General features: G+C 55.0%; 1 protein-coding gene across 1 annotated transcript; it reads left to right on the top strand.

Annotated features, from left to right (window-relative positions):
• The first annotated feature begins 3,551 nt into the window (after positions 1–3,551).
• LGALS7 (galectin 7) lies at positions 3,552–8,979 on the top strand. The gene is made up of 4 exons (XM_030544600.1): positions 3,552–3,669; positions 4,721–4,809; positions 7,208–7,412; positions 7,962–8,979. Exons 1-4 carry the CDS (start codon positions 3,631–3,633, stop codon positions 8,136–8,138), a joined length of 510 nt encoding a protein of 169 aa, XP_030400460.1. The 5' UTR covers positions 3,552–3,630; the 3' UTR covers positions 8,139–8,979.
• The last annotated feature ends 5,333 nt before the right edge of the window (positions 8,980–14,312 follow it).

Raw genomic sequence — 14,312 nt, 5'->3', positions numbered from 1 at the left:
TCCCAGCCTCCCCCATCTCTAACCACTAGACCCCACTCCCTTCCCAGAGCTAGAACCCAGGAGTCCTGGCACCCAACCTTTGTCCTGTTCCTCCAGCCCACACTACCTCTTGGGTTTTTTCATCTTAACCCTTTGCTGGCTGCTGCCCAGACACCAAGGCAGGACCAGCAGGAATCCAGAGTCTAAGCTCACAGGCAGGAATGTAGTTTCTTTGTGGGGTTAGCAGGGCAGGGCTTGGAGCAGCCTTCAGTCCCAGCACACTCTTCCCACCACCTGCCAACCCCAGTCCCTGCCCCACCCAGTACCAGAACCCGCCCCATGCACCGCCTCCCCCAGCTTCCTCCTTGCTGCCCGTTCCACCCCAGCTACTGGAGATGGGCGGGGGGGGGTCGTACGTGTTGGGGCGCAGGCCACTGGAGGGTGGCGGGTCAGCAAACCAGCCCCGCTAACCACACCAGTCTTGGGTCTGCCATAAACCGCCCGGCCACTGGCGGGCACCACGCTGGCTCAGGATGGAACTGGCAGAGTGGGCAGGCAAGATTTGGGCAGCTCTGCCCTGACATGCAAATTAATGCTTATTAGCATCTTAAATCATTGGCATGGGATCCTGCATTGCCGCTGACAGCCAGCGCGCCCTGCCTGCTGCAGGGCTGGGGCCTAGGGCTGCTGGGCTCTGCAGAGATTCATGCCCTTGGTACCCGAGTACCCTGGGAATCATTTTGAAGGGTGAGGAAGGGTCCCGTTCACACCCACGCCCAGCCCTGAGCGACTCCTTCCAAAGGGCATCGGGAAATGTCCAGCACAAATTCCCCCCACCAGGAGCCATCCCCAGCCTCCAGCCTCGAAAATCTGGCTTGCAAGCCGCAGTCACGTCCGGGGAGCTTTTTGACTCTGCGTCCTGAGGGGCAGGAGACACTTGAGGATGTCTGGGCAGGTCCCTGAAATTCTTAGCAAAGGCCGGTTCCCAGGACTCAGCGGGCATGTGACATGATCCGAATATCCGGCCCTCCTTGCCCCGTGCTGACGCTGAGCTCCCACGCTGTCCCTGGAAATCAGGCCCTGCGGCATGAGGGTTATTCGCCCTCTCCACAGAGATCTGGAGGAGGTGTCCCGCCTCACCACACCAGGGGACTGAGCCAGGGATAGCCGGGGGACAAGGGTTATGACTAGACAATCCCAAGAGAGGATTTGCTACCGGCACGTCGGGACTAGGGAGCTGATGCTTCTTTGCCAATCAGGCCCCGCATGTGCCGTGTGAAGGAGCAGGGGACCCCCCACATCATCCCCACCCTGAAATGCAGCCATGTCTGGTGAGGTGCGTTGCTGCCAGGTGCACAGCTGTGGGAGAATGGGAAATCCAGATCAAGGATGCAGGGACAAATCCATCTCTTCGGAAAGGAGCCCCAGGGGCGCTTTGATGCCTAGGCTGAGCTGGTGGCATCTGAAGTTTGAAGGGCCCTGTGGGGAGAGCCACACACCGCAAAGCCTCTGGGGCTCAGGTTGTGGGTCGGAGCCAGAGCGGAGCAGCTCAGTTCTCATCAGACACTTGAGTGAGAGGGTGGCCCAGGGAGCTACCGCAGACAGACAGACCGAAACATCAGCCGTTCACCCAGCCTGTGCTCGAGGTGAGGATGGGGGAGGAGGCCATGCCCCCGATCTGCCCCCAATGGGCCCGGGGGGCAGAGAATAGCCACAGCTCACTTCACCTGAGAGGGACTGAGAATTGGGCCCATCAGGCCTGTTAGGAGATCCCTGATTTGGGCCTCTTCACACGTCAGCCAGCACATGGGTGCCCGCTAGAGCCCGTTTGACAACAGACACCGCCAGCGTCTCCAGGAGCGGCGCCTTTGAGCAGTTCTGTTGTTAATTCACACTTTGTCCCTTTGGATACTGACCCTTCTTCCCACCCCTCTGGCCGACTGGGCCCCTCTCCGCTGCTGAGTCTTCCCTTCTCCCGACTTCCTGTCTTTCCTCCACTGAAATCTCCACAGACCGCCCCTGCCCATCACCTCCCACCGCTGCCGTGATGCCTTGAGGAGTGTGTCTCTGTTGATCTCACAAAGCCGTTACATGAAATCAACAAAATGGTTCGGTGGCTGGAGCACATGACTTACGAGGAGAGGCTGAGGGAACTGGGATTGTTTAGTCTGCAGAAGAGAAGAGTGAGGGGGGATTTGATAGCTGCTTTCAACTACCTGAGGGGGGTTCCAAAGACGATGAATCTAGATTGTTCTCAGTGGTGGCAGGTGACCGAACAAGGAGCAATGGTCTCAAGTTGCAGTGGGGAGGTCTAGGTTGGATATTAGGAAACACTATTTCACTAGGAGGGTGGTGAAGCACTGGAATGGGTTCCCTAGGGAGGTGGTGGAATCTCCTTCCTTAGAGGTTTTTAAGGCCCGGCTTGACAAAGCCCTGGCTGGGATGAATTAGTTGGGGTTGGTCCTGCTTTGAGCAGGGGTTTGGACTAGACCCTCCTGAGATCTCTTCTAACCCTGATATTCTGTGATTCTATGATCATCCCCTCATGGAGTAACTCAGTGTGGCTATGGACTCCACCATTTGTAGACATGGGCTGAAGCGCCTACCAGACACGGAACAATGGAGAATCATTAACCGTAACGACCGTACTCTGACCAAACAACGGGCATGCCAAGGAGGACGGCTAAATAAAGTCATTAAATACTTATACAATTTATTCATGACAGAGGAATCAAGGTGAACTATTCATACAGCTGTATAACCACCACGCCTCTCTAGAAAGAGACATGCCATGCAGTTAATACATTGCTACATAAAGCTGATTAAACAACCACACAAAGGTCATAAAGCATTAGCGAATGATAGTGCTAGCTCCGTACTGGAGGGGACCTTTCAGAGACAATCATGGAATCACAAAATCTCAGGCTTGGAAGGAACCTCAGGAGGTATCTAGTATCATCCAGTTTTAGTATCATCTAGTATAAGATGATAATATCTCATCAGAGGATTAAAATTAAATACAAGGAGAACAGAAAGAAAGCGTTTCCGAGCTATACGGTCCCAACCGTTAAAAAACAACATACAACGTTTTTACCTTGGATCTGTACCTTACATCAGGGGTTTTCAACCTTTTTGTCACTTGCCAACCCCTAAAGTATTTCAGATGGAGGTGGAAATCTTAGACACAGTCTGCAAACCTCAGGGGCCCATGGATCACAGGCTGAAAACCACTTACACCCTAGAGAGGCCAAGAACAGGAACTAGCAAGATTTCCTTCCCATCCACAATTAAATACTTAGCATTTTTCCAGCAGAGAGACAGGCCTTTGTTATACCTCATGCTTAGCAAAATTCGGCCAAAACAAACACATAGTACGCAAATTCCCCCGTAGAACCTCCTCCCTACTGCTAGCAAAGTAGGGGCTATGACACACGGTCATGCGGCATTGAGTCCAAGCTGACAAATGCCAGCGCATGACAACGTTTTTGGTAACACCAATACAGAGATCTCTGACGCAATCCTGGGCAGAACGTGCAGGCAAGACAACACTTCCGGGAAGGACCTGCCCCACCTCTCAGGGGCCAGCCCAGCACCGTATATAAGGTGCTGCCTCTAACCTGGGCTCTCCATCCCCTGAACTGCGGAGGGTGGATGGTGGCAGCAGCAATGGCTCTAATTCCAGACAGGCCGGTGAGTTCTGGGCTCCTCTTGAGTCTCCTTTTCCTCTCCTGCTGCTGCCCCATACCAGAGATGGGAAATGAAGCGATAGAAAACCAGGGGGGCATCACAGGGCAGATCTGGGACGTGCCCAGGGCAGCTGTCTGTCTGGACATGCCAGGGCGTTCAGCAGCTGGGCGCTGGAGGGCTTAGTGGCTGGCAAGTGGGGAATGGGAAGTGAATTGGCTCGGTAATGTGGAGCTGGGGTGGTGGCGGAGCAGTTAGATCAGAGGCTGTCACAGCTGAAGCAGCTGCACTGGGGTTTGGGATTAGTCGTTTTATGTCTGGTTATACATGTAGAGGCACGCAGGCCTGCAGACAGAGGCAGCTGCATATAGACACTGCCTTTTCCAACACCCAGAGGGGCACGTGCACACATGGACCCACCCACGCACACACTACACACACACAAAATCCTTTACACACACAGATACAAATACAGACCCCCCCCCCAATCCTGTACACACACACACAGGCAAAATCCCAGCCACACACAGACACCCCCCACAGTCCCCTACACACACACACACACACACACCCATACAATCCCCTACACACACACACCCCCCACAGAACCATCTCCTCAGACACACACTCGCAGAAGCTCCCCTAGAAAATGATCTGACGGCCCCAAACGCAGGCTCCTTCAGTTCAACCCAACGGGTCGCTTCCTTCTGCAAAGCGAGTTCCTGGATTTGGTCCTGGTCAGTGCCTGGAGGGGAGAAGCTGCTGAGATGGGCGAGGATGGGGGGGTCTCTCCAGGGGGCTATCCCTAGGGTGGCTGGACGAGAACAGCTGTGCGTCTGTGATGGGGGGACAGCACCCCTCTGCCCCTGGGAGACGGGCTGGTCCAAAGCTAGATAGAAGCGGGGACATGAGGAGGGATGGCTGGACAGCCAAGCTACAGGGGTCTCCCAGCAGGAAGGGGGAGGCCGAGACTGGGATTGCCCCATCTCTCTTCCCAGGGCCCTGGTCCCACCCTGCCCAGGCGTGGCACTCACCCAGCAGTTTCCCTGTCTCTCAGACCATCCCGTACAGCACTGCCATTCCGGGAGGACTCCGTCCGCACACCTGGGTGAAGATGAAGGGTTCGGTGCCAGAGAGGAGCACAGGGTGAGCGACCAGCACGTCCGTACACGGGAGTTCCCCTTCGTTCCCGGGTAGGGAGATGGGATGGTCCCCAAGGCAGCGAGACGCCCTCAGCCCTCTGGTGCAATGTGAGCTCCCTCTCTGTACACCCCCCACCCCACCATGCACTCCCCAGAGACAACGCCTCTCCCCACACGCGGGATAGATCACCCCACCCAGAGCAGATGGGAGCAACTTGGCTGGAAGGAGAGGAGCTCTGGGTTTCCCTTCCTGGCTCTCGTCCCCAGCTCAGTCTCCAGCCACCAGACCCTTTGCAAAACCAAGAGTATGTCCACACTACGAAATCAGGTCAATTTTACAGACGTCGATTCTTTAGAATTCGATTTTATACAGTCTAGTGCCTATGTCCACACCAAGCGCATTAAGTCGGTGGAGTGCGTCCTCACTACCGACTAGCATTGACTTACGGAGCGGTGCACTGTGGTAACAATCGCACAGTTCCCGCAGTCTCCGCTGCCCACTGGAATTCTGGGTTAAGCTCCCAGTGCCTGATGGGGCAAAAACTTTGTCGCCGGTGGTTTTGGGTACATGTTGTCAGCCCCCCTCCCTTCCGTGAAAGCAAAGGCAGACAATCGTTTTTGCCTTTTTTTCCGGGATCCTGTCCACTGGACCCACTCAGCCCTCTGTCTGCCTGGATGATCGGAACCCCAGGCAGGCAGCAGGCTGAGCGGGGCCGGCGGATGGAGCCCCAGGCCGGCTGAGTGGCTCAACCCGCTGCCGGTCTGCGGCTCCGTCCGCCAGCTCCTGCCAGCTGTGTTCCCGCTCAGCCCCGCTCAGCTGGCAAACCTCAGTGAGGTTGACTGGGGTGCCTGGACAGACACAGCTATTCTCATCTTAGAGCACTGAATGGGAGTGACTCAGGTCATTCTCTTCTTTAAGTTTCTTCTCATGGAGATTCAGTCCTGCCTGGAACATCATGCGAGCTGGAGGCTTCTGCCTCAGGCTGCTCTCCCAGCCAGCAGCACCGCGCGGTCTCACCTATCCCAGCCTGCCCCTTGCTCCCATAGCTCATGAAGCCTGGACAGTAGAAAGGAGCAGTTCAACCGGTGGAATGACAAATCCAGAACGAAGGATTGCATGCTATGGGCCCCGTTAAGGATATTGCAGAGTCCTAGACAGCATTTATTCCCTATAAAAGGCTTCATGAGAATTCCCCCCCCCCCCCCGGCGCCCTTAACAAAAATGTTAATTTATCAGAGCAGCTGAAAGGGAAAGGAACCCGGGACTGTAACTGAGAGAGAGATTCCGTATTATTTAACTCATAATTGATATAATTCAAAGTAAAATTTCCCAGCGCGGTCTGTTCTAAGACTAAAACTCCAGGACGGGAGTCAGAAAAAGGAACAATGACCTGTTTCTGCCCGGTTTCAAACCGGGGATGTTTTGCATGTTAGGTGAACATGATCACCACAACACTAAGGGGCTTTTGCATGTTAGGTGAATGTGATAACTACCACACTATGGGGCTTCTCTTTTTTTGCCACAGATTTTGCTTAATGCACAGGAATGTTTTCTCTAGCTACAGATGCTGCCTAATGCAATGTCTCTTTATCTATGGCCTTCCTGCTCACAAAGCGGTCCTGCCCCTGCCCACGGCTGACACAGTGCAGAGTGCATGTGACACAGCAAACTGGCTGGGGCAGGATCGCTACGAGGCGTGAGACTTTTGCCATTAAGCAAACACAGCAGTTCTTTCCTGGCCTCTGCCACTGAATGCCTCCAGGCATTACGCTGTGCCCTATCAGTGCGGGAGGACTGCATGAGCTCGGAAAACATGTCATCGAAGTGTGTTTTTTTTCCTCCTTCTAATCTGCGATAACCTCAGGGACGGAGATGACAGGGGGAGCGTAGAAACATTCTGGGGGGGACTGCGTGGTCACCAGTGCTGCTGAGTTCGCCACGCTGGCCAACCAGGAAATGAAATTCAAAAGTTCCTGGGGCTTTTCCTGTGTACCTGGCTAGTGCATCTGAGTTCAAAGTGCTGTCCAGAGCAGTCACAATGGAGCATTCTGGGATAGCTCCTGTAGGCCGTGGAATTGCGTCCACATTACCCCAAATTTGACCCGGTGATGTCGATTTCAGCACTAATCTCCTCATCGGGGAGAAGTACAGAGATTGATTTTAAGAGCCGTTTACGTGGACAAAAATGGCTTCGTTGTGTGGACAGGTGCAGGGTTAAATTGATCTAACGCTGCTAAATTTGACCTAAACGCATAGTGTAGACCAGGGCCAGGGTTGGTTACAACTGCTCAGGCCACAGGGCCCTACAAGCAGGTGAGAGAATCCCTAATGCCGGACACTGGGCCGGGAGCGCAGTCCCTGAAGCTGGCTCCAGGCTCAGCCAGTGCCGTCTCCACTCCAGCTTCCGGGTAAAGTTCATCTACGGTCAGTACGAAGGGGCCAATGTGGCCTTGCTCTTCAACCCCCGCTTTGAGGGCTCCCCCCACATCATCTTCAACAGCTTGGTGGAGAGAAAGTGGGGCCAGGAGGAGCGGAAGGAAAACAGCCCCTTCCGCAGAGGGAAAAACTTCACGCTGATGTTCACCACCACCCCCACGGCGTACAAGGTAGGTAGGGCTTGGGGAGGGGATGCCCCTGCTCCATCCGGACACGGGGACGCCCTACTTCGGCCGTAGGGAGGGACCGGACTGCATCCAGCTGGATCAGAGAAAGTTGCAACATCACAACCCCGGGTTTGTCTATGTGGGGCGTAGTGCAGTGAATTGTCCTCTTATCGTAGGCAAAGCTCCCGGCTCAATGGACCGAACCTTCCCTGGCAAGGCAGCCAGGGGAGCGCGGGCTCAGTGGGATGTGCCCCACGCCCATCTCATTGCTGGACCCTGTGGGGAACAGGCCCCGCTTTGCAAATGTCCAACAAGCCCCAGACATAGTCTCCGGCCCAGCCCCTGCTGCCCTGGAAGGACGTCCCAGTTAGGGAGACCAGATGTCCCGATTTTATAGGGACAGTCCTGATTTTTGGGTCTTTTTCTTATATAGGCTCCTATTACCCCCCACCCCCGTCCCGATTTTTCACCTTTGCTGTCTGGTCACCCTAGTCCCAGTCCAGTGGGCTGGGACCTCTGCCCTCTTGCCTGACGCTGCCCGTTCCCTTCCAGGTGACGGTGAACGAGCGTCATCACTACACCTTCCAGCACCGCCTCCCGCCGGAGCACGTGCGCTTCCTGGAGATGGACGGTGACGTGAAGCTGGAGGCCGTCAGCTGGGAAGGGGGCGGCAGTTACTGGAACCGCCTCACGGCGCTGCCCGGTTGGGGGGCCTCCCGCATGTATTAAACGGCGCAGCCTTCAGTGCCGGCACCGCCCCCATGGACCCGCCCTCAAGAAGGCGGCAAACACCGAGGTTGCTAGGCTGGACAATGTGCAGAAAGCCATCGTGGCGAGGGCCTGATCCCCGCAGTCCCCGAGCCCCGTGTATGGGTTGATCCTCATCGCCTGCTGGAGAAGGAGGGACTGGTCTCCCCACCGTACGGAGTGGGGAGATTATCAACAGCACACATAGGAATCAGCTGCCCAGTGACTTTCACTAGGCGCCATCGGAAAACCTTCCTGGGGGAAACAACAGCCACATCTTTCCGGGCTCAGCACCCTGCTGGAGGCCAGATTCCCCGCACAGCCCAGCTCCCGCGTAGGCCTCGCTCTAAGTCAGGCAGAGATTTGGTGCCAAAGCTGCTTGAGAATCAGGCAGGGTTGCCATGGGAGCGCGGAAGTCCGGCCTCGCTTCTGGGTGCTGAGTTGGGCTCTTGTGAAGGTTTGGCCTCACATGACTTGCCCGAGACCATCCAGGAGCTTTGAGCAGAGCTGGGATTGAACTCACGGTCTCCAGCAGCCTCAGCGTGAGCATCGCTGGGCATATCAGTGACCAAGGTGGTCGCTTGGAGGTGCCGGGGCATTACCTGCAAACCCACTGTCATGTCAGCTTCCAAAATCACCCAACGTGCTTTGTCTAGCACAGAGTTTCTCAACCTTTTCCTTTCTAAGACCTCCCCCCGACATGTTAGAAAAACTCCATAGCCCGCCTGTGCCACAATGGTTTTCTCCAGATCCAATTACCCCTGGGGGAATTCTGTGCCAAACAACTAAAATTCTGCACACAATATTTGGAAATTCTGCATATTTTATTTGTCAGAATAACACAATATGATCATGCCACTTGCAGTTAGTTTGGTAATTTATTTCAAAATAGCTGTCAGCAGGGTGTCTGTAACTATACTGAGCAGAAAAAATAGATGCTGGTAATATTTTTTGACAACTGGATTCTTACTAGGCATATGTAACCCTTCTGCCAGGCCAAATTGATAGCAGCAAGGGCCGGGTTCAGTACATAGGGGTCCCTTCCTTACAATGTAATGCAAAACCAGCTCGAGCCCCCACCCAATGACCTGGGAAAATCTTACACACACCCCAGGGCACCTCGAAGAGGCAATACTTCCCCTCTCGCAAGCACAGAGTCTCGGTGTAGCAGAAAAGGTTTAATTACATGAGATCAACAACAAGAATTAAATTGGGAAAACATCTCCACTAGAGTTCATAGACCAAACCGTGAGCAAAGACCCACCCCAGGAAATTGGGCAGTGTCGTTTTCCCTGGGCTCTTGAGTCCAGCAACCCCCAAATCACCCCAAGACTCCAAAGTCCAATACCCCAAATGTCCCTAGAGTCCAGCAACCCAAAGATCACCCACAGTCCCAAAAGTCCCACAATCCAAAAGTCTCTATCCCGAGTCAGTGCAGCCCCAGAGTTCGAGAGTCTATCTGCAGAGGTCCCCCCACTTCCAGCCTTGGAGGAAAGGGGCACCTTACATGGTCTGGGGCCAACTGCCCTGCCTCTCCATGGGGTTCTGCTTCCGCCTTCTCCGCTCTACCAGCCACTCCACTCTGCTCCTCCAGCTGTCCCCACAAACTGCTCCGCTCCGCCAGCTGCTCTGCTCCACCAGCCGTCCCGTGATCCGCTCCAGCCATCCCCACAAACTGCTCAGCTCCACTTACTCTGTGGCTCTGCAAACTGCTCCACTCCACTCTGCCAGCTGCTCTGCTCCGCAGTATAGCTTCAGGCTCCCCCACTAGTTAGCACAGCACTCCGTGCTCTCAGCTCAGCAATTCCAGCTCACAGTAGGGGAGCCCCAGTGCTAGCCCACCACTAGCCCATAGTGAGTTCAGCTCAGTAATCTGTATCCAGATTCTCAAGGGAATCAAAAATCAATTCTGATATTCCACAGTGGAGATAGGAGTAGGTGAAACTACTGCTTCTGACTCACACAAGGAGCCAGCACCACCAGGTACAGGTACAGGTACAGGTACAGGTACAGGTACAGGTACAGGTACAAATCCAAATCCAAATCCAAATCCAAATCCAAATCCAAATCCAAATCCAAATCCAAATCCAAATCCAAATCCAAATCCCTCTCTCTCTCAATTCACTGGGTTTTGGAACCCATGTCCCTTGGCTAGCAAGTGCTATTTAGTTGACAGTGAAACCCTTTATCATAAAACAGTTTTGTAGTTCCTCAGTTATTTAATTAGGGTGACAACACTTTATTCCTCCTGCCCCAATAACAAAGAAATTGGGGATCCCACAGCTGTGAAAGTGACCATTTTAGGCTGCCGTGGGCTATGCTAGGTGGGGTGGGTGTGCCTATGCAAACACAATCAGCCTCTGAAATTCTTTTCCACGCTCGCCATAATTCACATCAGATGTCAGGGTAGAGCTCATCCTGACTCTGCTTACACATATTAAAACAGAACGTTGAGTACGTCATTTCCTGCACCTGTCAGAAGCAGTGCAAAGGCTTGGGGGAGTCGAGGTAACGGAGCAGCTCAGGGAATTGGTCCTGCTTTGAGCAGGGGGTTGGACTAGATGACCTCCTGAGGTCCCTTCCAACCCTGATAGTCTATAAGAGGGAAGGAGCCTGGGAGTGAACCTGGAGGGCATTGGTGTGAGTGGGAGAAGGTGGGTTTTTTGGGTGGGGGGGGGTTAGGGAGTCAGGGAGCATCCCCCATGCAGACCCTGGCTGACCCCAAGCCTCTCCCATTCAGTCAGACATGTCGGCCCTTGTCCCCGCACCCCTCATCCCCATGTGTCCCTGCAGCCCCCCGCCCCCATCCCCGGGCTCAATGCCATCACCTCACGAGCTCCTGAGCCCTTGCACCAGTCTGTCCCCCTACTTGCCATTCTGAGCCCCAGTCTGTGACCCCCAGCACCCCTGGGTGCCCCACTCTGTCCTAACCCTGGCTCTGCTGCTCCTGGGGGGATTCTCCAGCACCAGGAAGGCACAGAATTCCCCCCGCCCCCGCATGAAATACATTCTGGCCAAGAAAAACAACAAGGAGCCCGGTGGCACCTTAAAGACTAACAAATTTTGGGGGGCATAAGCGTTCTTGGGTAAAAACTCCACTTCTTTAGTAGTTCCGCCCCCTGCCCACCAGAGGCCGCTGTGGTGCCAGAACAGCTGTTGGGGTACCACAGCAGCCTCTGGTGGCTGAAAGGTGGAACTGCAGCACTTCTGGGCACTGTAGCCCAGCAAAGCTCATGCAGAAATAACTTTGGTTAGTCTCTGCGGTGCCACAAGGACTCCTGGTCCTTTTGCGGATACAGAGTAACATGGCATCTGAGGAAGTGGGTATTCACCCACGAAAGCTCATGCTCCAAAACGTCTGTTAGTCTATAAGGTGCCACAAGATTCTTTGCTGCTTTTACAGATCCAGACTAACACGGCTACCCCTCTGATACTTAACACGGCTGCCACTCTGCAACTTGGGCAGAATGTATTTCAGAAAGGAAAATATCAGAATGATGCAGGACAGATGAATTCTGCACATCCCCAGATGCCCAGAATTCCCCCAGGTGTAATAACATCCAGTGGATTAAAAGCCAGGGCAGGCACTAGGGGTAGCAAGCAAGGGAACTGCCTGGGGCTCCATGCCCTAGGAGTAGGGTGACCAGATGTCCTGATTTTATAGGGACAGTCCTGATATTTGGGGCTTTTTCTTATACAGGTGGCTGTTACCCCCCCACCTCCTGTCCCGATTTTTCACACTTGGTATCTGGTCACTCTGCCACCTTCCACGACAGGTGGGACCACGAGCACGTGGCTAATGGCCCAAAGGGAGGCCCTGTGAGGCGGGAGAGCACCAGGTTCAGGTTCCAGAGAGGAACTGGGGGTCTGGCTTATAGGAATGCCTGATCTAACCCTTTCAGAAACCGGGCCATCGTGTGATGCGAGAACACAGACAGGCCCTGCACCGGGGGGTGGAAGGCCAAAATGGCCGCCAGGTGCACCGTGACCGGGGAGGGTGCCAGCTCTTGGGTCCTAAGGGAGTGGAGGCAGTCGAGGACAAGCTGGATAGACACGGAGGAGGAAGAGGAACCTCTATCCCTCGCCGACATAGAGAACCTATACCATTTAGCCAGGTAGGTTCGACGTGTGGAGCGTTTCCTACTTTCCAGCAGGACCTTCCTCACATCCTCAAAACACCTCCCTTCCTCCTCATTTAAGCACGGGGCAGCCACGCTGTCAGGTGGAGCACGGCTAGGCTGGGATGGAGGAGACGACCTTCCTCCTGGGAGAGGAGGTCCGGCGGAGCTGCAGCCTGCATGGAGGGGCCACTAAGAGTTGCAGTAGGGACCTGTACAATGCTGACGGGCCCAATCCAGGGCTATGAGAATAACCCTCGCCCCATCTGACTTCACCTTCTGTAGGACCCTGCTTATATAAGGGCAGGGGCAGGAAGGCGAACAACAGGGGCCCCAACCACAGGAGCAGGAATGCATCCGATATCGCCCCATCGCCCTGTCCTGCTCTGGAGCAGAATCGAGGACACTGGCAATTCTGGGTGGTGGCAAACAGGTCTACCTGGGGAGCACCCCACAGTAGGAGGATCATCCTGGTTACCTCCCTGTGCAGGGACCACTCGTGCTGCTGGGAGAACACCCTGCTCAGGTGGTCTGTGAGTATGTTGCTCTTGCCAGGCAGGTTCAAAGCCCGCAGAAGTACGTTGTGGGCTATACAAAACTCCCTGACATTTATGTGCAGGGTCAGTTCCTCTGGTGACCACATGCCCTGGGGTCCTGACATCCCCCATGTGGGCTCCCCAGCCCAGGTCTGAGGCATCCGACACTAGGTCTAGTGAGGGAGGGGGCTCTTGGAAGGGATACCCCGGAGCATGTTGCTTGGGAGGGACCACCACTAGAGATCTGTCATCACCTTCAGCCAGAGCTGAAGGGGCCTCATGAGAAGCCTGGCATGTCGCACCACATGGGTGCATGCTGCCATGTGGCCAAGGATTTGCAGGCACACCCGTGCCATGGTCACCAGAAAGGCCGTGACCGAGGTGATGAGAGCTTTGAGCATCTCAAATCTGTCCCGTGGAAGGGAGGCCATGGCCACCCGGGAGTCCAGCAGCTCCCCTATAAAGCTTATGCGCTGAACCAGGATTAACGTGGATTCTCCTCGTTTACCAGTAGGCCTAGAGCTGCACAGGTGTTTAGCAGGACGCTCATGTGCTGCTGCACCAGAGACCGAGACGGGCCCTTGAGCAGCCAGTTGTCGAGGTAGGGGAAGATCTGCAGCCCTTTCCTCCTGAGATGGGCAGCCACCACCACCATACACTTTGTAAATACCCTGGGGGCAGTAGAGAGGCCAAAAGGGAGGACCGTAAACTGGAAGTGGTCCTGACCCACCATGAAACGGAGGAAACGCCTGTGACCCTCAAAAATGTGGATGTGAAAGTACGCAACCTGGAGGTCCAGCGCCGTAAGCCAATCCCCTTGGTCTAGGGATGGAATAACAGAGGCCAGGGACACCATGCGGAATTTGCAACGCACGAGGAACTGGTTGAGATTCTGCAGGTCGAGGATGGGCCGAAGCCCGCCCTTCGCCTCTGGGATGAGGAAATACCTGGAGTAAAAACCCCTGCCCTGGTATTCCCGAGGTACCCTTTCCACCGCTCCCAGGGAAAGGAGGAGGGGGGCATGCTCTGGGACCCCGACTGGCTGCCCGGATGGGGGACAGTTGGAAGGGATGGAAACAAACTGCAGCCTGTATCCTTGGGAAATGTTGCTGAGGATCCATTGGTCCGATGTTGTATGGGCCCATTGCAGTCGGAAGGCCGATAAACGGTTCATAAAAGGCAAGTTTATTAACTGCAGGGGGGTGGGTACACTGGCAACAGGCCCGGTGACCCCCCTCAACGAGTCAAAAACACTGCTTTCCTGGCCGCCTGGCGTTTGAAGCCCCAGGCCGAGGGGCCAAACGGGATTGGCATTGGGACTGACGCCTTTGTTCCCTCTGCCGCTTAGGCGGGGGTTCGTATCTGCCCAGAGCCAGAGGAGCAGAGGTTTGAGTCCTGGGCTTGTCCTTAGGGGGCGGGATGTACAAGCCTAGCGTCTGCAGGGCGGTGCGGGAGTCCTTCATCCCGTGCAGACGGGTGTCTGTCTGTTCCGCAAACAGGGC

This window comes from Gopherus evgoodei, unplaced genomic scaffold (assembly GCF_007399415.2).
Source record: "Gopherus evgoodei ecotype Sinaloan lineage unplaced genomic scaffold, rGopEvg1_v1.p scaffold_34_arrow_ctg1, whole genome shotgun sequence".
Classification (NCBI taxonomy): domain Eukaryota; kingdom Metazoa; phylum Chordata; order Testudines; family Testudinidae; genus Gopherus; species Gopherus evgoodei.
This window is presented reverse-complemented; position numbering and strand designations above follow the sequence as displayed.

Excerpts from the sequence above, each read along its gene's own strand:
- LGALS7 (XM_030544600.1), top strand. The coding sequence starts at position 3,631 with ATGGTGGCAGCAGCAATGGCTCTAATTCCAGACAGGCCG. Across the intron at positions 3,670-4,720 it reads CTCTAATTCCAGACAGGCCG|ACCATCCCGTACAGCACTGC; the intron begins GTGAGTTCTGGG and ends CCTGTCTCTCAG. Across the intron at positions 4,810-7,207 it reads GTGCCAGAGAGGAGCACAGG|CTTCCGGGTAAAGTTCATCT; the intron begins GTGAGCGACCAG and ends TCTCCACTCCAG.